General features: G+C 42.9%; 1 protein-coding gene across 1 annotated transcript in view; it reads right to left on the bottom strand.

Annotated features, from left to right (window-relative positions):
- The window catches only part of HECA (hdc homolog, cell cycle regulator), a 46,831-nt gene extending 24,070 nt beyond the window's left edge, over nt 1–22,761 (bottom strand). Inside the window, exon 1 of the mRNA XM_041742784.1 lies at nt 22,192–22,761. Within this exon, the coding sequence (XP_041598718.1) occupies nt 22,192–22,462 (271 nt within the window). The 5' untranslated portion in view covers nt 22,463–22,761. The remainder of the gene's footprint in view (nt 1–22,191) is intronic.
- Nucleotides 22,762–25,497: the final 2,736 nt, after the last annotated feature.

Genomic DNA, 25,497 nt, shown 5'->3' with positions numbered 1-25,497 from the left:
GGTGAACTGAGACAATAGTGAAATGGACTCAAGTTGCTCCCAACTCTACCCTGCCTTGTCTTCTGTCAAGAGATCCCCCCTTGGCTCCAACCCACAAAAGTCAGACTTTTTGGGGTACTTATCATCCTCATGTGGGCCCAGTCTTGTCTTTGCTTTGCTCTTCTCAACACCATTATCTTTATATCCTTTGTACCCATTCTCCTCCCTCACCTATCAAACCTGGGAATTCATATTTCACAAATGCGAAAAGGAGAGTCTCATATTTATCTCAAAGTCTGTATCTATGGGATGAACTGAGAAATGACAAGTGATAAACAAATGGCCACATAATTTGAATGTACACCTGTCATCACCACTGACAATTATGGGAGACCAACAAATTCTACCATCTTAGGATGGCTACTTAAGAAATATCAGCGTAGGGGCACCTGGGTGGCTCAGTTCATTATCTGACTCTTTAATTTCAGCTCAGGTCATGATTTCAGGGTCATCAGATTGAGCCCTGTGTTGGGCTCTACATTCAGCATACAGTCTGCTTAAGATTCTCACTCTCCCTGTCCCTATGCCCCTCCCCCTTTAAAAATTTTTAAAAGAGGGGGATCCTGGGTGGCTCAGTGGTTTAGCGCCTGCCTTTGGCCCAGGGTGTGATCCTGGAGTCCCGGGATCGAGTCCCATATCGGGCTCCCTGCACGGAGCCTGCTTCTTCCTCTGCCTGGGTCTCTGCCTCTCTCTCTGTGTGTGTCTCTCATGAATAAATAAATAAAATCTTTTTAAAAAAATAAAAATAAAAATAAAAATTTTTAAAAGAAAGGTCAATCTAGGGGTACCTGGATAGCTCAGTCAGCTGAGCATCCCACTCTTTTAATTTCAGCTCAAGTTGTGGTCTTGGGTTGGTGAGATCAAGCCCCACATCAGGCCCCACCCTCAGTGAGGAGTCTGCTCCTCTCCTTCTTCCTCTCACCCACCCCTCCCATCACACTCACAGTACACATGTGATGTGTGCTCTCTCTATATATAAAATAAATCTTTAAAAAAAAAATGAAACGTCAATGTAGTAACTTAGTAGGGAAAATAACAGATTATTGAAGTTATCTAGTCTTCATCAGTGGCACTAGCAATTATAATGGCAATTTGTTTTAATAAGAGAAAGTCATACCCATTGGTAATCACAGATACATATACTCATATATAATAGTTATAAATTTATAACAGATGTCAATCTGAAATATGGCACACTCATGTTCATCAGTGTATCTATAAAAAACTAGATACAACCTTATCCACGTAAGCTTATATATACGTACATGCATACACATGCATATGCACACATCTATACATAGACAATACCATTTCCATAGCGAAAAACAAACAAAAAAACCTTGCATTTTATTTTTACATACTCTAGTACAGAAAACCCAAACTGTGGGGTGCCTGGGTGGCTCAGCCAGGTAAGTGTCTGCCTTCGGCTCAGGTCAGGATCTCAAGCCCCTGGGATGGAGCCCCACATCAAGCTCCCTGCTCAGCAGAGAGTCTGCTTCTCCCTCTCACTCTCTCTGCCCCTCACCCCTGCTTGTGCTTTCTCTCACTCTCTCTCTCTCTCTCAAATAAATAAAGTCTTTAAAAAAAAAAAAAAAAGGAAAGAAAACCCAAAATGCTCTTTCACAAGAAAATTACTTATCATATGTTCTTACACATTTACAAACAGAAAATTGTGAAACAAAAACTACAAAGAAAGGGCCTTCAACTTATTATGAACCCAAACTAGTCCTTGAAAGGGAATTATGGTTTTGCTAAGCAAGTTCCTTAACAATTAAGTTTTAACCTCAGGATCACTTCATGAACCCCAGTCATTTCTGGCCTTGTTTACAACTGCCAGTAAACAACTGTTTATGGGTCCCCTTTCCTGTGTCACTCTGGACGATGATCAGCACAGCATTAGCCACAACAGAAATCTGTCATCACCATTCAGAATGCTGACCACATTCTCCAAGACCCTCATCAGCCTCTGCCTCCCTGGCTGGCATTAATGCAAATTCAATCCACATCTTCCCCTTGCAGTGACGTAGGAATTTGAAGCTTGTCAGTCTAGTAGATTTACTTCATCTTTTATCAGACACTAGAGTAAAAAGAGAATGATGAAAAATATACACAAATGAGTATTTGGAAACAGGAAATATTGATAACACTGTGCACAGATGTGATGACTTCAGTGTTTCCAGTTTCCTTTTTTCTGCTCCTGGAATGAATCGGGGAACATCAATATGGTACATGACAACCCTGAATATATTCCATCACCACAACTGATCATGAAAATGGTAAAAGTCTGCTATCTATAAATACTACGGATTTGAGTTGAGGCCAGATTTTTTTAAATCAGCATGTGCTGTTAAGCAGTCTTTTTTTTTTTTTTTTTTTTTTTTTTAATTTTTTATTTATTTATGATAGTCACAGAGAGAGAGAGAGAGGCAGAGACACAGGCGGAGGGAGAAGCAGGCTCCATGCACCGGGAGCCTGATGTGGGATTCGATCCCGGGTCTCCAGGATCGCGCCCTGGGCCAAAGGCAGGCGCCAAACCGCTGCGCCACCCAGGGATCCCGCTGTTAAGCAGTCTTAATTCACTGGGTCTGACACACCAAAATCCTCTGAATCAAATAAATTAAATTAAATTTAAATAAATAAATACATACATACATACATAAATAAAACCGAAATCCTCTGAATCATTAAATGAAGAAGTCAAATACAATATAATATGAGTACCTGACTATAGGTCACTAGAGATCTGGACATCTGAAAACAAAGTATAATAATTATATTCTCAAAATCCTTTAAAAATTCAAACTATAAAGATAAATTTCATATAGGAAACATTTCAGAATGATCTGGTCTCTAAATAAATCAGTTTTCTTATCATGTTACTGTATATAATTGCCTAAAGAAAGAGCTTTCAAATTTTCCAGGATACTCAATCATCACACAGCTGGGCAAATGTATGACTTTCTAAAATGTCATTTAACAAGGACCCTGTTCTAGGAGACATAATAAAAATGCCAGGGTTTGTCTTGGGGTTAAACACTTATTTCAGAAGAAAGAAAATACATAGGGGCTCTCAAAATCAGCTAATTACAACTACTTGCACATCAGTTCAAATAATGTTTTTGAATACCTATTATGTAGCCAGTGCAGAGTTTAGCACAGGAGATGCAAGTGCTGAATAAGATCATAAGCCATACTTCACTACTTCCTTGAGTATCTTATACTTTTATTGAAAACTGAACACTTTAAAAAATATAAAGTGGCAACTCTGAAAACCAGATTCCTTCTCCTCACGGGACATTCTGCTGTTGCTATTGCTGTTTATTGGTTTAGTGATTTTCTTGGGCTAATTCTGTAAAGTCTGGGGTTTTGGGTTTTTTGGGGGTTTTGTTTTGTTTTTTGTCATATGCAGCCACCAAAATTCCTCCTCAGCTGACTTAGTGATAACTGAGCTAATAACTGAGCAGAGATTTCCTTAAATGCCTTGAACTGGTAAGTCTCCCACCCTTCAACCAGGAGCTGTATGTTGTGCTGGGACATGCTTTCAATGCTTCAATAGTTCACAACTGTGTCAGCCTCTACTTGCTGATAGTGCAGAGCCTGAAGGCCAGAGGTAAGAAGGAGGACTTTCTCAAGTATTTCCTGGGCATGCATGCATCCCTCCCCATGGGCATAGGCTTCTAGAGCACTGGAAATACATCAGAGCTTTTCATATGCCCTCTATGGACAGCTCATTCCCAAGATTTTCTTTTCTCAGTTATTTGGCCAACCTCTTGTTTGCTCCAACTGCTATCACTGCCACAGGCAGTTGTGATGTTTAACAACTGCTGCTGACTGTTTTCAAATGAAATCCTAAGAATAGGACTTTACCACAGGGCAATTTTTGAGCCAGGTTAAATAAAGACAAGCCCTATGTATGAGCTTTTACCAGGGAGCTTCCAGGAAAGCCAATAGTGACAATTCTCGGGGGCTAGGGCTTTTGGGGAAGCTCCAAACTTGTTTTTTCTCCTCCAATGACTACTAGGCTACTTGTTTAAAGCTACCCCGGAGCCAGGGAGAGGGAGTGGGAATAGAGCAAGTTAAAACACAACAATATTCAGTGTTCTTACAATGATTGAATCCTTTTCCCTGAATAAACACTCCTAGGAGTACTGCAAGCCTATGGTTAATTTCCAGAGTCCTGAAAAGTTGATTTTATTGTTGCCTTTGTTCTCTTTGCTTTTATGGAGAAGCAGATCTCTAGAGGTCCTTACTCTGCCATTCCAGAAGTGCTTCTTAACACAAAATTAAGTTTAGGATGCCTGGGTGGCTCAGTCGGTCAGGTGTCTGTCTCCGGTTCTGGTCCATGACCCCAGGGTTCTGAGACTGAGACCCACATCCCACTCTCTGCTCAGCTGGGAGCCTGTTTCTCCCTCTCCCTCTGCCACTCCCCCTGCTTATGCTAAAGCGCGCGCGTGCTCTCTCCCTGTCAAATAAATAAAATCTTTAAAAATAAGCAAAATAAACTTAAGTTTATATACATATTTTGTTACAGAAAAATATGATAGAATAATCAGTAAAAGACTTCCAAGCAGGGCAATATTTGTTTGTTTGTTTTTTAAAGGTTATTTATTTATTCATGAGAGACAGAGAGAGAGAGAGAGACAGGCAGAGACATAGGCAGAGGCAGAGGCAGAAGCAGGCTCCATGCAGGGAGCCCGACATGGGACTCGATCCCAGGACTCTGGGATCACACCCTGGGCTGAAGGCTATGCTTAACCACTGAGCCACCCAGGCGTCCCACCAAGCAGGGCAATATTTGGTCTTAGAATCAAATTCTGGGTAAGAATTGAATAAAAATAAAGAAAAAATGTAAAATTTCTGAGTATTATTTTTTAAATAGCTAATAAATGGTCATCAAGTTACTATGATATTGGCATTCTCTTTAAATATATTTAAATGATGTTTTACAATACATTGGAAATGGTAACCTCTGCATTTATTTAAAGCTTTAAAAACTGGGTGTAACATTAAATGTGCAAGAGAAACTCTGTGTTTTTGAATTCTTTTAGGGGTCACAAAAGCAAAAACGTTGGACAACCACTTTGAAATCAGCCTTCTAAAAATTACCCTATGATTATATCATACACACATTCAGGAAACTCAGAAACTCCCAGACTAAAGCCCCAAGTCCCCAAGTCCTCTGAGTATGTTCAAGTAGCTCCACGATTAGGCCCTAGACTGGCCTTTCTCACCAGATAACCCACCAGGCCCAAAAGCGAAGCCTGTGCTTTAGCCATGATCTCTGGCTGTGGTCACAGCCCGCACAGAAAGCAGATTAGAGGGGAAGGGACAGATACAGCCTGTAGAAGGCTAACTGCAGCCCACCGCTGCCCCACACCACACCTCAAATTGACTAGGTGTTGGCATATCATTTCTTGATGAACTGGTATTTTTTTAAGTGAAAACTAAAAAGTTTTCTTAACTTTCTCAGATATTTAAGACCTTTTCTCTATTACATAAAAAAAAGACACCAAGTTTCATACATAAAAGGAAGCTAATACAAAAATATTTTGTCAACTTGTTTTAATTAGTACAGGAGCTACAAATAAGCTCACTTAAGCACATCTGTCTTAACCTCTGATTTAGATTATCCTCCCTTATGTTATTTTAGTATCTGAGACTACTCCAAAGTGGGTAGCAAATCCAGTACACAGTGATTACATTCTATTAAACATGTTTTTAATGCTTTGAATGGGGTTTAAACATATGCTTTTACTCAGACAAGCCACTCTATACAAATAAACATGGAAGTTTTACATTAAAAAAAAAGAGCTCCTCAACTATATTTAACAACTTGGGTTTTTAACATTCTCTCAATATATTGTTTATTCTCTGGGACCTATGCTTTCCTTACTTTCATTTAAAACCCACAACCTATCTAGCCTCAAGTTCAAACTAAATCGAAAGCTACAGGCTTCTATTATACCTATTTTTTATTTCTATTCTGGCTTTATCATTCTGTTATCAGTTAAAAAAAATCTGTATCAGGGATGCCTGGGTGGCTCAGTGGTTGAGCGTTTGCCTTTGGCTCAGGTCTTGATCCTGGAGTCTTGGGATCAAGTCCAACATCAGGCTCCCTTCAGGGAGCCTGCTTCTCCCTCTGCCTATGTCTCTGCCTCTCTCTGTGTGTCTCTCATGAATAAATAAGTAAAATCTTTAAAAGAAATCTGTATCAATTATGACTATAAAATAGAAAAGTCATTTTTCCTTTTCTTAACAGAGGCCATGTCAAGATCCCAAAGGACAGAGACCCAAATATGCCTGGTTTAGGCTGAATATCAGAATGAAGATAATGGTTCCATAGTTTTCCAGAATGTTTCTTTAAAATACTGAAGTTCAGGGCACCTGGGCGGCTCAGTGGTTGACCGTCTGCCTTTGGTTCAGGTTTTGATCCTAGGGTCCTGGTACTGAGTCCCGCATCAAGCTCCCCACAGGAAACCTGCTTCTTTCTCTGCCTTTCTCTCTTTGCTTCCCATGAATAAATAAAATCTTAAAAAAAAATAAAATACCAAAGTTTCACAGAACAGAATTAAGACAATGTCTTCATTCATATTCTACATTTCCTGAACCCCCAGTAACCTTTAGTGATTTGCCAAGGTCACTCAGTTGGTAAGAGGCATTCCTTCTTCTACTCATACCCATCTGCACACAGATCAATAAAGAGCATAAAGTCACCTTATAAAAAGAGGCAGTGACCAACAAGCTTTGCGAAACCAGATCAAAATAAGCACTTCTATAATTTGGAATGGTGTCTCTTTTTTTTTTTAAGATTTTATTTATTTATTCATGAGAGAAACAGAGAGAGAGAGAGAGAGAGAGAGAGAGGCAGAGACACAGGCAGAGGGAGAAGCAGGCTCCATACAGGGAGCCCGACATGGGACTCCATCCCAGGTCTCCAGGATCCCGCCCTGGGCTGAAGGCGGTGCTAAACCGCTGAGTCACTGGGGCTGCCCTGGAATGGTGTCTTATTCAAAATTGTAGCACTACTTACTGTGATGTGATTACCCAAAAGCTTATTCAAAATGTTCAATACCCATATTACTCCTCAGACTTACCTTAAAACTAGGTATATATAAGGAAGCCCAAGTTAAGGAAGCAATTGCTTAAACTCAATTATGATATAGAGATTTCCTGACCCCATCTTTGTACTTCTTAAAAACATAGAGAGGGGCACCACAGTGGCTCAGTCAGTTGAGCATCAGACTCTTGATTTCAGCTGAGGTCATGATCTCAGGATCCTGGAATCAAGCCCCAGGCCAGGCTCTTCATACTTCATAGGAAGTCTACTTAAGGATTCCTCTCCCTTCTCCTCTGCCCCTCCCCACACACAAGTGCTCAAAGATAATTACATTAAAAAAAAAAAAAAAAAAAAAGATGTGATAAATCTACTCTAGCTAACAGAACTGCTAAACTCAGGGAAAAAAAAGTCATGAGCAAAGGTTTACATAGTCATTAATGAGAATAAAGCAATTTTCCTTGAAAAGAATGTAAAGAAACATACCATTCTTTTGGTATGGAGACTAGTGAACTACACAGCAAAAAAAGCAGATGTTCAGAAACAGAAGCTCAGCCTGTCTTGTCTGAACCCTGTTTGAGTCAACAGACTGGGTCAATATACCAACTCTCCAGACTATTTAAGACTAGTTTATTTAAATCAATAAAATCGTAATACACCGTAACTAAGTTCATTTCCCTACCCTATCCATCCCCCAAACTAAACTAAATCCTTATACTCTTGTTTTCCATATGCCTTTTCTGCCCGGTTCAGCTCCCTGAAAAATACTTTCTGCTCCCTTGCCTTCCCTTCAAAATAAACCTGGGAAAATGCTTCATAGCAATCCCTCCCAGCCTGGCAGTCACTCTGCTGAGATCCAAGGAGAAAAGACAAAGCTTTTGCCTGGGGGCTGCACTGGTCTATTTCTGAAATGCTGCATCAGCAACCAACAAGCAAGTTACAGAATCTATTGCAACAAGAAAAGACTTGTCAAAGAAGAGAGCATGTCTAAGTCTTATACATACCTCAGTAAGAATAAAAACTAGACTCAAGAATCAGTCATGTCTCCTGGTCCAACAGTTTACCACATATTCACACTCAACACAACCTGCTGTTATATGACCTGTTTTCAATATATATTTCATAAGATTTTCTACTGCTAAGGAAACTCAGTTATAGACTGCCACTGAGATATTAAGCCAGTGATGTCATTCTAGCCAGACATTCATTCTTTTCTCAACTACTTCTGTGGAACAAAGATATAATTTTATAGTACGGCCACTCTCAAAGACTCAAAACTATTCATTTCTAAACTAGAGGGAAAAAATAATGTATGCCATTTATAAAGTTACCAAATATATCTAGAAATTTCTTTTTGCTATAGGAGAATATGTCACAGTAAATATAATTCTACTGAAATATATATAATGTATATGGTTATATGTTAAATGAATTCTAAATAGTATTTCCAAATCTGTCAAGAGAAAAACATTTCCAATTAACTTTTTTAAATTGGAACATTAGGAACGCCTGGGTGGCTCAGCGGTTGAGCATCTGCCTCCGGCTCAGGGCCTCATCCCAGGGTCCCAGGATCGAGTCCAACATTGGGCTCCCCCCAGGAAGCCTACTTTTCCCTCTGCCTGTTTCTGCCTCTCTCTCTCTCTGTTTCTGCCTCTCTCTCTCTCTCTGTTTCTGCCTCTCTGTCTCTCATGAATGAATAAATAAAATCCTTACTAAATAAATAAGTAAATAAATAAAATTGTAACATTAAAAAGTTATGAGGAGGGATCCCTGGGTGGCTCGGCGGTTTAGCGCCTGCCTTTGGCCCAGGGCACGATCCTAGAGTCCCGGGATCGAGTCCCGCATCGGACTCCCTGCATGGAGCCTGCTTCTCCCTCTGCCTGTGTCTCTGCTTCTCTCTCTCTCTCTCTCTCTCTCTGTCTCTCATGAATAAATAAATAAAATCTTTAAAAAAAAAAAAAAAAGTTATGAGGAAAACTGATTTAGTCCAAAGTCAAATTTCAAATCTGAATACCTCAAGGATGAAGCTTACAGTGTTTTTAATCGGGATCCCTGGGTGGTGCAGCGGTTTGGCGCCTGTCTTTGGCCCAGGGCGCGATCCTGGAGACCCGGGATCAAATCCCACATCGGGCTCCCGGTGCATGGAGCCTGCTTCTCCCTCTGCCTGTGTCTCTGCCTCTCTCTCTCTCTCTCTGTGACTATCATAAATAAAAATTTAAAAAAACAACAACAGTGTTTTTAATCAATCAAATCTCAAGAAAAACAATCATTCTATATAGATATATTGACATATTTATGCATACATTAAAACTTACATGTAACCTAGCAACATATGCCTATAGAAGATACTTTGATAAAATCTATAATATAGTTTGGTATATCCAAAATTCTTCAATGTAATTTAAAATGCAAAATCTAAAAGGGAGTTAAGGAAACAAATGAAAGCCACATATAAGCATTTCAAATGTTTTTACAGTAACACAAACTCCTTCTCCATAGGACCCTAGAGGCAGGTAAAGAGCAAAAAGTAGAAAGGCCTGAGTGAATCAAGGTACAAACTAAGTGAGGCAAGATTACAGATACAGGCAAATACATGTAAATCATGAGTACAATAGCCAAAAGCAAGGCTCTGTTAATAAAATGGTTAAAATCACAGTGGAAGTTGCCGTTACTGATGAAACCTGGTTACCAGATGATTCACAGATCACAACAGAACAATCCCCAAGTTAGCCATCCTCACTCTGCTGAAAGAATCCTACCCAACGCTTCACCACAGTCACTCCTCATGGCAGGGTCAGAAAGCCCTTGCAGAAACTCCTAAGGGCTCCCTCAAGGAGCTGGACTTGCCCTGAGAACAGCAGGCAAGCACTGCAGATTCTCCTGGAAAATCTGCACAGCAGAGCTCCTAGACCTGAATGTGGAGAGAAACTAAAGGCTTCCCCAATAAGGATTTTGGAAGAATAACATTCACTGAGAACTTAAGGAGGCAAAGCCAAGGCCTGCCCTGGGTTCTTTGAAAAATTAGAGTATGCAATCAACGCAGTGGGAAGCAACCACACTACCATACAAGTAATTAAGGACCAACAATTCACCTAGAAAACCCTAAAACTCCCAAATCATGACCCAACAATCTGCTTTGTCAAATAGCTCTATATTTTGTTTGCAAAGAATTGGTCACAAACGATGTATCATTATCATCTTTATTTTCTACAGATTAGAACATTTGGGCTGAGGGACACCTGAATGGCTCAGTCAGTTGAGTGTCTAACTCTTGATTTCAGCTCAGGTCATGATCTCAGGGTCCTGAGATTAAGCCCCACATGGAGCTCCAAGCTCAGGACAGAGTCTGTTTGTCCTTCGCCCTCTGCTCTTCCCCCTGCCCTCGTCCCCCCCACCAACACACACTTTCTCACATAAGTAAATAAATAAATAAATGAAATCTTTTTTAAAAATAAGGGGAAAAAAAGAGCATTTGGACTGAGAAAAGTTCATTGGTCTTGCAAAATGCCAGATCTCAAGTTATGACCCGTGTGTGTCAAATCTCACACTCTTTAGAACAAGCAGTGAGTTTGGGAACCTCTTCCAAATCACAGACATTTGAGAAGCACAAGGGCTGACTGGATCAGCATGATGGAGATGCGAATAAATTTTAGTTCAGTTGAGTGCTATACCTTCATTTTACTAACACACAAATGTAATTTCAATCCAAGTTGTAACGAGAAAAATGAGAACTTTCTTGTGACTTGGCATTTAGTGTGTTATCACAAAGAAGTTATGGGCAATTTTAGCCTTAAGAGGACTCGGTTTGCAGCTTTATTCTTAAAAAGAGGTGGTAAGTAACGAATGGACCTTTACCTACAAGTTTCCAAGTCCTCTGTAACTGGAATAGAAAGTGCAAGGGACTTTAGCAGTGTGCAAGAAGTGACAGGTGTTGAGCACTGCAGCTCAGCTGCCAACTGGATGGACAATAGCAGTCAGGGAAGTGGAGGGTCAGAGAAGCCAGCAGGAACTGCAACGCATTCTATGAAAACAGAGCCTCGAAAATTAAATACAAAAAGGAAACAGAACCTAATGTAAGAGCACTGCTGTGCACTGATATCCCAGTGAGCTCAGTCATTAAGCTTACGCCATGCTCACACTCCTTTTCCTGCCAGTACCATCGTCACACAGGCTACTTTCCTCATACTCCCTACCTTTCTCTCAAGTCCTCTCTCTATGTGGATGTTCTGTGATCATACAAAACCATAACATTTCTAACCAGGAAGGACACCTGAAATAAGGCAAAAGATGAAAAAAATAAGCCAAGGGAAATGTATATGAAAAAAGTATCCTGAATATACAAAACCCTTGTGTCAATCAGTAAGAACACAAATATCCCATTTGTAAAATGATGAAAAAGCACAAACAGGAAAACACACAGAAAGGCACTCACTCACTGACAATCCAACAAATGCAAATAAAAGTAACAATGACTTGTAATTTTTCAAACTATCTGATTGGTGAAGATGAAAATGATCCTCAAAACCCATGCTGAGGGGCAGCCCTGGTGGCGCAGCGGGTTGGCGCCGCCTGCAGCCTGGGGTGTGATCCTGGGGACCTAGGATCGAGTCCCACGTCGGGCTCCCTGCATGGAGCCTGCTTCTCCCTCTGCCTGTCTCTCTGCCTCTCAGTCTCTCTCTGAATAAAATAAATAAATCTTAAAAAAAAGAATTAAAAAAAAATATGAAGAAAGGCGTACCCCATGGAGGGCAGCGGTCACACAAACAGCTAAACCCTTTCCAGGGGGCAGTGTGGCAATTTGTCTTGAAGCCTTAAAAACCATATGCCTTGTGACCAGTGATCCCACACCTAGGACTTTAGCCTAAAGAAGATAATCACATCCTAGTTACAAACAGTGGTCCATTAAGAACAGGAAGCGTCAGTTCAAATGTTTCACAACCTTCACAATTCCAAGACCAGGAAATCCTTCCATCATAATGAGAAGGAATCAGATCAACATGAATGGAAAACGTATGAGCGAAGTGCTTCCTTCGTCAAGTGTTTTGCTTCACAAACTTGATCTTAGTTTCAAGTACCCAAATGGTGAGCATAAGGCCTTTTAAAGGTAATTTAAACAGCCCTATTGCTTCCTTGATGTTTATATACCGCATTTAAGTCTCAACTTAAAAATTCACTCATTGGGCAACCCTGGGGGCGCAGCGGGTTTGGCGCTGCCTGCAGTCTGGGGTGTGATCCTGGGGACCTGGGATCGAGTCCCACGTCGGGCTCCCTGCATGGAGCCTACTTCTCCCTCTGCCTGTCTCTCTGCCTCTCTGTCTATGAATAAATAAATAAAATCTTAAAAAAAAAAAAACTCATTCATTTATGCACATGTATGTGTGTCAGTCAAGATGGACCTAATGCCACACAGAATCAAACTGTGGCTTCAGGGTCAAGCACATCTCTGTAACCCAAACATGCCTTTTCTACAAAAAATGAAAGAGGTCACACGTAACTCAGGGACCTCATCTTTAAGTCCAGACTGCCAACTGCACGTTTTGTATCTGGCTCCTAGAAAGCAGTTAACAAAGGGCAGTTGTGGTATCATCATGGTTCTGACTGCTGGAAGCAGCTGCTTCTCCTTTCTGTGGATTCTATGGGTTCTGCAGCCCCAACACACTTACCACCCAGCAACCTTACCCAATTTGCTCTGGAAGCCAGACATTATCTACACATCTAAAACTAAATGTCTAGGGATGCCTGGGTGGCTCAGTGGCTAAGCATCTGCCTTTGGCTTAGAGCGTGATCCCAGAGTCCAGGAATTGAGTCCTGCATCAGGCTCCCTCTAGGGAACCTGCTTCTCTCTCTGCCTATGCCTCTGACTCTCTCTCTCTCTCTCTCTCTCTCTCTGTCTCTCATGAATAAATAAATAAAATAAAATGCCTAATATAGTGAAACCATATCATTCATTACAGAGCTAACAGTACTGCAACATGTAAGCACTGCCCAATAAGAACAGATCTGAGGAGCTGGAAACCATTTGGAATAGTTTTAGAGCTGCCCCGTATGTTAGATGTACACATTTCTGCCTCTACCAGAAAAGGACACTTCGTATTTCTCAATACCAGGCTCTCTCCATGGCTTCTGGCAGCAATGTGTGTGTTCAGTAACAACCATCACCAACCATCCTCGGCTCAGCCTCTCAGATTACAAACTGCACATGCTGCCAATCAAAAATAACCAGAACTTGATTCTGTACATCCCTGTTTCCATTTCTGCCCAGACACTGAGCTTCGTCAGGCACTGAGACATAACAAATAATATGTCACTTTAATAAGAAGCTGTATTATAATAGTTCTACTAAATATTATACTGAAATAACCACATTCAGGAATCCTCATTTAGAAACCTAAAAGAGTTTGTAATTGAGTTTCAACATTAGTGTCAAAGGACTCTTCTGAGATGCTTTTATAACTAGAAAGGACATGATCTGAAGTATCATCAAACTTATGCTTATCCCTAGGGAAAACATACTTTTTTAAACAGCTTCCTTAGTTATATGTGTAATTTGATACCCTGTTAACTTTTGCCTAAACTTATCCTTTTCATTGGTTTTATAAAGGCATATGCTTTAAGATCATCTATTTCTAATAAATTTCCAACAAACTTAAAAATAGAAATCCTGGGGATCCCTGGGTGGCGCAGCGGTTTGGCGCCTGCCTTTGGCCCAGGGCGCGATCCTGGAGACCCGGGATCGAATCCCACATCAGGCTCCCGGTGCATGGAGCCTGCTTCTCCCTCCGCCTGTGTCTCTGCCTCTCTCTCTCTCTCTCTGTGACTATCATAAATAAATTAAAAATTTAAAAAAAAAAAATAGAAATCCTGAATTATGACACTGTCTTTTGCTATCTGACCACCTGCAATTGTTATTACAGGGGTAATGTAATCTGAACTGCAAAATATTTTGAAGAGATCAATGTGCCACTATAGACTAAAAATTAGTTTCAGCTGAAGGCATCGGAGTTCCTAAAATCTCTTATCTGACTAAAAGCAGAGCCTCTCAAAGGAACTGTCTCCTTCCTGGGAGCAATCAGGGAAGACTGACTCTTATCACCAGACATAAGTCTTGACACCAAACCTAAGCAGCCACTGTCACTAACCATCATCTCTCTCATCTATTCTCTAACGGCACATTTCTTTTCCAGAAAGATATTTTTCCCATGGGTGCCTTTTTTCTTCTCCACTTCTCTTATTAAGAAGTCCTCTGTTCTCCCCATAAGTGATTTCTCTCCTCCCCTTCTCTTAAGTTGGTATAGAAGCCACAAATTCTAGCCCCCTACTTTGAGTCCCTTTTTCTGTGATTAAATCAGTCTTTTCTCTTGTTAGTCTGTCTTTTGTCAGCTTAATTTGCAGACCCCAATTCTTACACATAAGATAGAGGAAAATCTCTTCCTCCTGACAAATTAAACCTACAAAATACATTATGTGAGTGTATATGAGAATCATGCTTTCTTATTAATTACCGTCAATGCAATTATGATTAACATTTAACACTTCCTCTTTAAGTCTTCCTCTTATCTTATTTTAAACTTCCTCTTAATCTTTGTTTCTAACTCTTAGATTGTTTTCAAGTATTATCCTCCTAAGTATAATTTAGCAAAAAGAATTTGTTCCCCTTTTGTACTTCTAATAAATTAGGACATAATTAAGCATTAGAAGCAATATTACTCTTTGCAGTTTTATAAAAACTCTCTACTACAAACTGAAACATCTTGTTGATTAAATAAATCAAGTAGCTATTTCAGCAACCACTGAAAACTGGAAGCTTTCTAAAATATACAGAATTGGGCAGCCCCGGTGGCCCAGCAGTTTAGCACCGCCTTCGGCCCAGGGTGTGATCCCAGAGACCCGGGATCAAGTCCCACCACGTCAGCCTCCCTGCATGGAGCCTGCTTCTCCCTCTGCCTGTGTCTCTGCCTCTCTCTCACTCTGTGTGTCTGTGATGAATAAATAAATAAAATCTTAAAGAATAAATAAAATATACAGAATTAAGATACACACACCTATACACAAAGTTACTTTGTACAAAACAATGAGAGCCAACCTCAACCAAAGTTTGTTTTAAAACTGATCCAATGATAATAAAAACAGAATGAGAAACCAAGAAAATTAATCCAACTTGGCACAGAGATATACACTTTCTACCAAGGTATGAAAAAATAAACCATAGGGACAATTCTCCCTCCAGAGAAAACGGTATCTGCTCAGATGGCCCCAACCAGTGGGTTGGCAGTTGGTTCTCTTAAGCTTACCTCAATTAGCTAAGCTCCCATGGCTCAGAAAGCACAGGGATGCTGGTGCCCACAACAAAGACAGACTCTCCACATGGCAGCCTTGCGTACTGTGACACCATTACCGCTGTCCCCACTTACTAAAAAACCACAATCAAGGGTCCAAAGCAGGTTGGGCCAATAATCCTTGACTAATTGTATCAAAAGAAAAATTGCTAAAATACCATTCTGTAGAAATTACAACTTCATAAGCTTGTCAATACCTATGAGGACAAACCAAGCTAACTGAACCTATGTTTTTTTGTTTTTTTGTTTTTTAAGATTTTATTTATTTATTCACAAGAGACACAGAGAAAGGCAGAGACATAGTCAGAGAGAGAAGAAGTAGGCTCCATGCAGGAAACCAATCCCGGGACTTCAGGATCACACCCTGAGCCGAAGGCAGACACTCAACCACCGAGCCACTCAGGTGTCCCTGAACCTACTATGCCCTTTTGCAGTTCAGTTGACCCCTTGTCTACTTACAAACCTCAGGGATGGTCCTCTACTGGCCACAAAACATCCAGATTTGACCATCTGGCCCCACTCCCTTTCCAGCCTCCTGTCCTACCACTGTACCTGACACCAGTCACAAACTCCTGGCTACAACCAAAACTTAATCCTCTTTCCCACCTCCCTCTGTTTGAAACATCTTTCCTTTGCTTTCAGGGCTAACTGCTTCTCTTCCTGCAAGACTGAGCTCAAATATCCCCCTTCTCCAGGAAACAAGTCATTTTCTCCACTGGGCACCCACAGCACATTATCATGGCTCCTGGTGTTCACATGTCTCTGTCCCAGCTTCACCATGAGACTGTTGGAATGTAGATTTTTATGCCTTCAAGTACAATTCAACATTAACTTCCAATCATAGAAGAGACAATAGGCACATAATAAATGTTTAGTAAATGGAATACACAGATGAACAAAACAATGAATGAGCAAACAAATGAACACTCAAACTAATGAACCCTCTAGTTGTGGCCTGGAGAGAGGGGATGTTAATATTAATATACCAGTAACATTAAGGCCTGGCTGAGCCCCAAAGAATACCCTGAGCTACCTACCTCCTTCCAGCTACTCTTCAACTCCACATGTTTATTTCACTTCTCCATATCACAATAATACAATCCCATCTTTTTTTCTTTTTTTAAAAGATTTATTTATTGGGATGCTTGGGCGGCTCAGCAGTTGAGAACCTGCCTTCAGCCCAGGGTGTGCTCCCTGCTTCTCTCTACCTGTGTGTCTCTGCCCTCCTCTCTCTGTTTCTCACGAATAAATAAATAAAAATCTTAAAAAAAAAAATGTACTTATTCATTTGAGAGAGATAGAGAGAGGTGGAAGGGAGGGGCAGAGAGGGAGAGAGAATCTCCAGTAGGCTCCCTGCTGAACGCAGAGTCCAACATGGAGCTCATGACCCACAAGATCATGACCTGAGCCAAAACCAAGAGTCGAAGAGTCGGAGGCTTAACCTGAGCCACCCAGGCCCCCCATAATCCCAATCTTTTAATTCAACTTTTTACCACCTCAGAAGCCCTGGTCTTTATTTCTAAGCTGCACTCGTGTACTGCATGTAATAACCTACTTGTACTTTATTCTATACAGGCTCCCAAGTAGACCATAAGCCCCTTGGGCCCAATTCTTCTGTCCCTGTAATCCCAGAGCCTAACACAGTGCCTGATGAATAAATATATGAGATGAATAAATAAATGAAGGAAGATGTAACCGTTTTCACATTTTACTTTTTTCTTTTCTGTTTCTTTTCTGCTAAATCATCTGATCTTTCCAGGTAAACTATAATCAGAGATGATAAAGGAAGAATAGATCATTTGTAATCAAATCAGTGCTTGAATAAAAACCTGTATGATATCCATCTTTTCCTATATTAATATTCACAGACCTTTCACCTCCATCTTATTGTTTCTTGGTATCTATTCTCAATTCAGAATAGTTGAAAAAGTCTTATAATTGAATAAAGTTGAACAAATCAGAAAGCTTATAAAGCTATTACTGATAGTGCCCATATGTGCCAGGACCTGAGCCAAATCTTTAGTACGGTTTTTCTTCATTTTCAAAAACTCACTAAAGGGTTGTATTTAGAAAATGGAGTCTGAGAAAGATTACGTAACTTGCCCCAAAGTCACTTTGCTAGTAAACTAGGGCACCTAGGTTTGTACCCACGCCTGTTCAGATTGCATGCCTGTTGACGAAAACTTTAAAATTTTTAGACCTTATTTCTTAAGATTAGAATAGTGGTGCAGACAGAATTTGAAGAGCTTATGCTTTCATCTTCATTATTACCAACTACCAAAATGCCATTCACCATTATCAGGTATCTTGTTGAATCCTTGTTAACCACCAAATCAGTAAAGAGCACAGAAGTCCCCAAAAGAAATAAATGCAGTCCCCTTAAGTGTGGTAGCATCTGCTCCAGGCTCCCAATCCCACTGGGGCCCTCTTATTGCTGAGACATTCAGGGATACCAGCAATTCTCCCAGCATGCCTTTAAAACAAGAACTAGAGACTAGTAAGGCTATGGGGAAAGGGCACTCTGACCACCGCAGGGTCAAACTGCTACAACTTTTCTACAGGACCATCTGTCAGCATGTATTAAGTAATAATTTTTTTAAATGTATATCCTTTAACACAGAAGGTCCACAAGTAAAAGTTTATCATAAGTAACTGGATAATGCCTACAGATGTCTAAATAAGGACCTAAAATCAGACAGTAGAATGATCAAAGTATCCAAGATGTGGACATAGGACGGCCTGTTATGCAGTCATGAAAATGGTGATGCACCTGTGTATTTACCACCCTGCTAAAATGTCCACAAAATACTGCATATGTAAAATGCAGATTATAAAATATACTATACTCTTTTTTTGAAAACTATATATGTACTTTTGAAAATTTGTAAGAGAAAAAATTAAAAGCGTACAAGAGTATGCATCAAATATTAACAATGGTGATCTACGCAGTATGCTTATGTGTTGGACTAGAAAGTAAAACAGAACTTTGCCTATCTTCTTTATTTTTAATTCTTTTTCCACAGTGGTCATTTTATTACTGGTAAAATAACGAAATAACAACATTTGTAATTATATCAATCCCTTAAAAATGCCTAAGAGAAGGGCTTCTGGGTGGCTCAGTTGGTTAAGCATCTGCCTCATCTGGCTCAGGTCATGATCCCAGAGTCCTGGAGTTGGGCTCCCTGCTCAGTGGGGAGTCTGCTTCTTCCTCTTTCTCTGCTCCTCCCCCCAACTCGTGCTCACTCTCTCTCAAATAAATTAAATATATATTTTTTTAATGCCAAAGAGCTTGTGAACAAAATCGATCAGAACAGATTTTTCTCTTCCTAAAGTTTTCCTTTTGATGCCTTCAAGTTTTTTAAATTGTTCACAGCTAATCCTGGAGTAAATTCATAGGAGGATTAAGCTGCAAGAGACTTCCTAGTTTTATATCCTGTTTTCAATTCTCTACGGAATGATATATATTCTTGGACTTACAGGAAAGCTGACATTGAAGGTTTAGTTCCTAGAATTTAAACTCAGGTCCTCTAACAAATAAAGAGTAAAGACTGCACAAAACTCCATCCGCAGAGCAAAGGATAGTCTTCCTAAAAACACACAAAATAGATCTTTGATGGATGAGGCAATATTTTCTACCAATCCTCATTACAAAGGTGAATTTCAAAAGACAAGATCCAAAAGTAGCAGATATTTTTAAAGACCTGACAAAATTAACTTCTAAATAAAAAAAAAATGTATTCCGAGATGACAATCGTACTCGACATACCATAGACCTGCAATAAATATTCCTTGATTTGAAAATAAACAGCACTCTTTTTTTTCTGATGAATATAGATAATTTAAATGTAGTAAGAATTCAAGTAAACACCTAAAAAGAGAAACTATTTAAAATGTACTATAAACCTAGGGTTATAAAAAAAAAAAAAATGTGTTCACTGGTCTAAGTACAGAGAAAAGCACAAATCTTGCTTATAGGAACAGGTGGGAGTCCCAAAAACCCATTTGTAAAGAAGTATTTCCCATCAAAACAATGTCACGCTGGTAGTGAACTCCCAGCCTGATCCATAAAGGGTAGTGAGAACTATTTATCCAAAAACTGTGTCTTAGGTGAATGGCACTAGTGGTCTAAGAGAAGAAACAGATAATACTAGGGGAATAAATAAACCTTTCAGCTGAGCCCCTCTCCACAGAGGGCTCTCCAGCTAAGAGATGCCACTCCCCAAGTCATACCCTCTTTCTGGGGGCAGCCCATGTCCCAATGGTCAATGGAGGAGAGCAAGTTTAAAGGCCCCGCCTCCATGCTTCAAGGTGAAAGAATTTCTCAGGACCTTCCCCACTAAAGAGCTCCCTGTTCTAACTGTGTGGCAGTTCAACTCCTCCCTCTGCTCAATCCTGCTTCCCTCACTGTCCAGCTAGTGCATTTCCAGTAATATTCCTACACAAAGATATTTCTAGGATCTAAGATGCATTTGTAATTCCCTTGCTGTCAATTTTGCACGCAGATGCCTTAGCATCCATGTTCAGTCATCAACTGCAGTGAGAGGTTCTTCAAATTAAGGTGGATCATTCACGGAGACTTCATCATGTCAGAGCCAAGTGGGGCATCGTAAAATACAGCTCACTGGTCGAAGTTTGTGCCTTCTCTAACCCTGACTAGGGCAATGTTTGGCCCATTTCTTCCCTTTTTCCCCCATTCATTTCATAAAACAAGCTCCAAATAAGAAATACACAGCTTCACACAGATATATACATAACTGCTAAATATACCTGAGTTTGCCATTTCAGAGGAAAGTAATAATAGGAACACCATAATCAGCTTGAAGTTTACAAAGGAAGAGGTATCACCAGCCTAATAAAAAATTTCCTCACACTGCCTTAAAGTGGTCTAATCTTTCAGAGAAAAAAAAAAAGGAAATAGCCAACTTGAAGATTCCGTACAAACAAAAAATAAAAAGGTAAACCAGACCACCAGGACTGGAATGCAAGCCCCATGAGGATCAGGATGTCTTCCCTCCATTACCACTGTACCCTTTAATACTTAGCATAGTACTGGTAACACTGTAAGTGCTTACTATTTTTTGAAGGAGTGAATAAGAGCTATCGTTCATAGATCACTTCTCTTGAGGAACTTTGCTAAGCATGGAAGAAATGTAACAAGGCTTTAAAACACACTTCGAACCGGGCAGGAAAGGGACGCTCTGAGCCTCACAATAACCCTATGAGGGAGTCAATGTAATAAATATAGATTTTTTTTTTTCCCCACTTTAAAGGCGAGGAAATCCAGTCTGAGAAATCAAGTTTGCCGAGAAGGCAGAGCTCTAAGGGGGCTGAGCCACAAGTTTGTCTTCCTTCCCCTCTGCCACATCAAGACCAAAACAAAGTTGAGAGCTTGCAAAACCAAAGAACATGGAGAAGACTGCCTGGCCAAAAACTGTACTATCAAACAGTCAAAACCAGGATTCCAAAAAAAAAAAAAAAAAAAAACAAAAAAAAAACCAGGATGCCTGTTCCTGGAAAAAAAGAAAAACGTTCCTATTTCAATATTGTACAGACACAGTCAGTGGGGCCTATGCCTCTGTTCTTGGCAGGCTACGCTTCAACCTTCTATGTCCAGAGCACTGTGGGGTTCTAAGAAGTACCGGGGTCCGTTTAAAAAGTGACTGATCGGGATCCCTGGGTGGCGCAGTGGTTTGGCGCCTGCCTTTGGCCCAGGGCGCGATCCTGGAGACCCGGGATCGAATCCCACATCGGGCTCCCGGTGCATGGAGCCTGCTTCTCCCTCTGCCTGTATCTCTGCTCTCTCTCTCTCTCTCTCTCTCTCTGACCATCATAAATAAATAAAAATCAAAAAAAAAAAAAAAAAGACTAAAAAGTGACTGATCTGCATAAAGAATGGCTTCAAAAGCTGAAAAGCTACAAGGTAAAAGCCAGATACAAAGATCCTAACCGTCCTTCATTAAAATACCCCTCTATTCCCTTCCCTGAAAAACTGCCTGACTGCAGGAATTCAAAGAACTGTCCGAGTAAGAGGAAAAAAGTCCCTGCCGGGCAGGCCCCCGTGACGGAAGCCACGTCTCTGGAGTGACAAGGGCAGGTCCTGTCACACCACCCAGTCCCCGGGCGCCCCTCGGACGGCGCTTCCAGGCCCTGCCTACGATCAGCAGGCTTCCTTCTACAGCGGCAAAACAGATCATACGGAGGATGATTTTTTTTTTTTGAACTCCGGCCTGAGAACGGAAGTCAAGTTCAGATTCTCTTCCTTCCTCAAGCGAGCAGAATTGAAGAGCGCGCGCGCGCACACGCACACACACGCCCGGGAGCAGGAAGGGCTCGGGGCCCCTTCACCTGCGGGGTCGCCGCAGCCGGCCGGGATCCGCGGGCACCCGCCGTAGCTCCTCGCTCGGGGGCGGAGGGGGGCGGGGGCAGGGGCCGCAGGGCAGGACGGGCGGGTGTCGGAGTTGCCGACCGGATCATCTTCGCAACTTGGGCGGCTCTCTCCTTCCCTGCTCCCCTGCCCCCGCGGCCCGGGGCGCACGCACTCGGCCCGAGGGGCGCCCCCCGAGTCCCGGGCGCTCCCCACCCCGCGGCGCGCACCCCGGGCAGGGGCAGGGGCAGGGGCAGCCGCCGCGGGGCGGAGAGGCGGGGTGAGCACTTCCTGGCTCTCGCATTGTCCGCGCCCGCCCGCGCCCGCCCGCGCCCCCCCGCGCCCCGCCGGCCCCGTCGGGGAGGAAGTCGGCGCTCACCCCGCCAGCCCCGTCTTACCGTTCCTGGCGTCGCCCGCCGCTGCAGCCCCCGCGGCGTTGGCGGCGTTGGCGGCGCCAGTCCCCGCGCCTCCGGTGCCCGCCGCGCCCCCGGTGCCCGGCGCGCCCGCCGCCGCCGCCCCGCAGCCGGCCGCCGCCGCCAGGCCCCCCCCGGCCGCCGCGCCCGCCGCGCCCGCCGCTGCCAGGGCCCCGGCTCCATTTTCCTGCTCGTCCCCGCTGCTGTTGGCGCGCTTGTTTTTGCGGCCGCCTTTGCTGTTTTTGGGGTTGGGCATCTCGCGAGCGTCCAGGTGCCCGGCGTCAGGGAAGGCGGCTCCCCCCCCGCACGGCCGCTCCCGGCCCGCGCGGAGCCGGCCCCGGGAGGGAGAGAATGGAGGGCGCGGGCCGGCCGCTCCTCGGGCGCCCGTCTAGCCGCGCGGCCCGCGCCGCGCCATCCCGGCCGCCGCGCCCTCCCCGGCTTCCCGGAGCCGGCGCGCGGCCGCCAGAGGCTCGCAGCCGCGCGAGCGCCGCGGGCTCGGGACGCGAGCTGGGAGCTCCCGAGCCGGAGGGAAAAGGCGGGTCTCCGGCTTGTTTTGATTCGGCTTCGCTGACACGCTCTGGCCCCGCCCCCGCCCGTGACGACACTGGGGATTCGGCCTGGCCGCGCCCACCAGGTGACCTCACGGCGGAGCGGAGCGGACCGGCCGCGTGACGTCACGCCCGCGCTGGGCCGGCCGCTTTCGAGTGACGTCATCCTGACGCCCTCACGGGGGTCTGCGGAGCTCCTGGGCCTCTGCGAAGCGGCTTCGTCAAGTGGCGCCTGAGCCAACCCGGTGGCATCGCGAGTAGTTACTGGGTGACCTCCTGACCTTCGTGTAATCGAGGCTTAGAACAATATGATCCGGAAAAACAGGCGGCTGACTGGAACAGAAGTGAGAACAAAGGATTTCGGACTCATAATCCATCAAAACACTTTACCCTTCAAGAACAATCTTGGGCTCAGTGAGTACAGAAATAAGACAGTTCCCAGACTAGGGGAATGAACAGGGTCATGAATGCGAGGCCGGCACAGCACTGGGGTGAAAGGACCCACCAGCCAGGGCTAAAGCTAAACGTTGCCTGTGACCAAGAAGCAGACCTTGCCTGGTGGGGGGTGAGGGGGGGACAGGGGACCCACAGCCGCCGCGGATAGGGCTGGAGCGTCCTGAAGGAGAGATGGCTGCGTTGCGATGACACCTGTGAAGACAGGTGGTGGCGCGAGGGCAGGAGACAGCCCCTGGGCAGGGTTTCCCATGGGCTCCCGTTACTGCAGCTTTATTCTGCCTTTTCACAGACCAGCTTCTTCCCAAACCTCAGGTCCCAGATCAAACACACCCGTCCTTCAGAATGTTGTGGCAGAAACACCTTCCCGGAGGAGCTATCACAGGTATCACTGTTTATTTCTCTCATCCATCCCTCATTAAGTTGTCAATGTACATGTTTACTTATTCCTATCTGTCTCCTTCTCACTCCCATGAAAGCTCCAGAGGTAATAGATTTTATCAGTCGTGGGCACCTCTGGGAACAACAGCTAGCTTGTATTTACTGAGTATATAAATGAGATTCTTTTTCCCATGAACTATGGAGGAAAACTATTTTAGCTAACGATTTATAGTTTCCCCCTCCCATAGTGCAATCTTCTTTAATTAACCCAGCTCTTCAGTAAAGGCTCAGGGGCTCTGTGGTAAAGCATTGAGAGACAGGCAGGGAAGTCCAGGGAAGAGAACCCTCCCCATGCTCAACTTATGGAGGGGTTCTGACTCGGAGCAGAGTCCTAAGCAGAGCTCAGAGCTACTGGGAGGAGCACTGGATACTCAGGAGCAATCGCCAGCTGGACTTTCCCGCAGGAAAATGATGAACCTTTTCATTCCCTAGTATACATTGATGGTTACATTAGATATTTTGTGCCCATATTATCACATCTATTTTTCCCCCACTCTGACTTCCTCTAAGCACTTAGAGGAGCAGGGAGTGAGTCTGTCTTTCTACCCAACTCTGCAAAGTCTAGCAGAAAGCCTGATCCACAGTAAAGGGGTCAATAAAAATCTGTTGAGTGGAGAATGTCTAATGCACTTTTCTTCTGGCTACATCTTTCTGAACCTTGAAGTCTCAACTAAATCATCAATTCTCTAGGATATCTCCCAACGACAGCCCAACGTTAGATTTGCCGCCAGGTGCTCCCTGTAACTTCCCCACCAACCCAGCTTGCACACAAGGTATTGAAAATGCCTGTTTACTTGTCTTTTGTCTGGGCCCCTACTGGACTGCCAGCCCTGTGATGGCAGAAGCTGTGTCTGTCTTCGTCATCCTTGGTGTCTAGCACGGTGCGTGGTACACAGTAAGTATTTAATAAATGCACAACCAGTGCATGAATAAATGAATGGACAATTGCTTTGAAGGTATTTGCAGCAGGATTTGGTCACCACCTGGGCCTGTGAAGTCAAAATATTCTGAAAACTGGAGGGAATTTTGCCAGTGGTTGATTAAGTGAAAACTTCAGGTGGAGAATGGAGGAGCTGAAGATAATGAGTTAATGTGGCCCATTCAGACTTACCTTAATTTTGTTACTGGGATCCTTCACTAGAGGCGGCTGAGAGATCTCACAATATTTTGGTGACCTTGGCTTTGACCTTTCTTTTTCTTTCTTTCTTTCTTTCTTTCTTTCTTTCTTTCTTTCTTTCTTTCTTGAATGGTGAAAATAAAGTCTTGTGTTAGGATACAAGAAAATTGAGATAACTGTTTTCTTGAATAAGCACATTGCTGTCATGCCATATTGGATCAGAGTATGTATGTACCCTGCAGACAGATATTCACACCAGCTGCCTCCCACCTCTACATAACTGAGACTGAAGAATTGGAAGCTTTCCCACAAAAATATCATAATTGGCTCAAAGCACACAGTCATCCAGCCGGTTGCTGTTCTTGTTCATTGTGTAAGCCACCTCCTTCTCATTCAAAATAAAACAATCAAAAGGAGGAAAGAGAAGCTGGGCCACTGCTTCCATGCTTAACCTTGCTCATCTATTTTTAGCCTTAAGCAAATTTGATGCAGAGGCAATGGTTAAAATTTTATTTCTGAAAAAAAGTACTAAAATCAAGATATTAGAAACAAAATTTAGATAAGGTTAAGAATCTCCATTTCCTACTTCCATACAACATGTGGAATTTCCCTAGAATGCTAACCCTTTTTTCTTTCCCTTTTCACACATCTGACAGAGAGAGAAAAGGAGAAAGAAAACTTGTCTAAAGTACAAAAGGTGGATGGTAACACAAAGCCACCCCCCACAGATGC

Source organism: Vulpes lagopus, chromosome 2, assembly GCF_018345385.1.
Source record: "Vulpes lagopus strain Blue_001 chromosome 2, ASM1834538v1, whole genome shotgun sequence".
NCBI classification, from domain to species: Eukaryota; Metazoa; Chordata; class Mammalia; order Carnivora; family Canidae; genus Vulpes; species Vulpes lagopus.
Note: the sequence above shows the minus strand (reverse complement) of the source record. Positions and strands in the feature narration are given on the sequence as shown.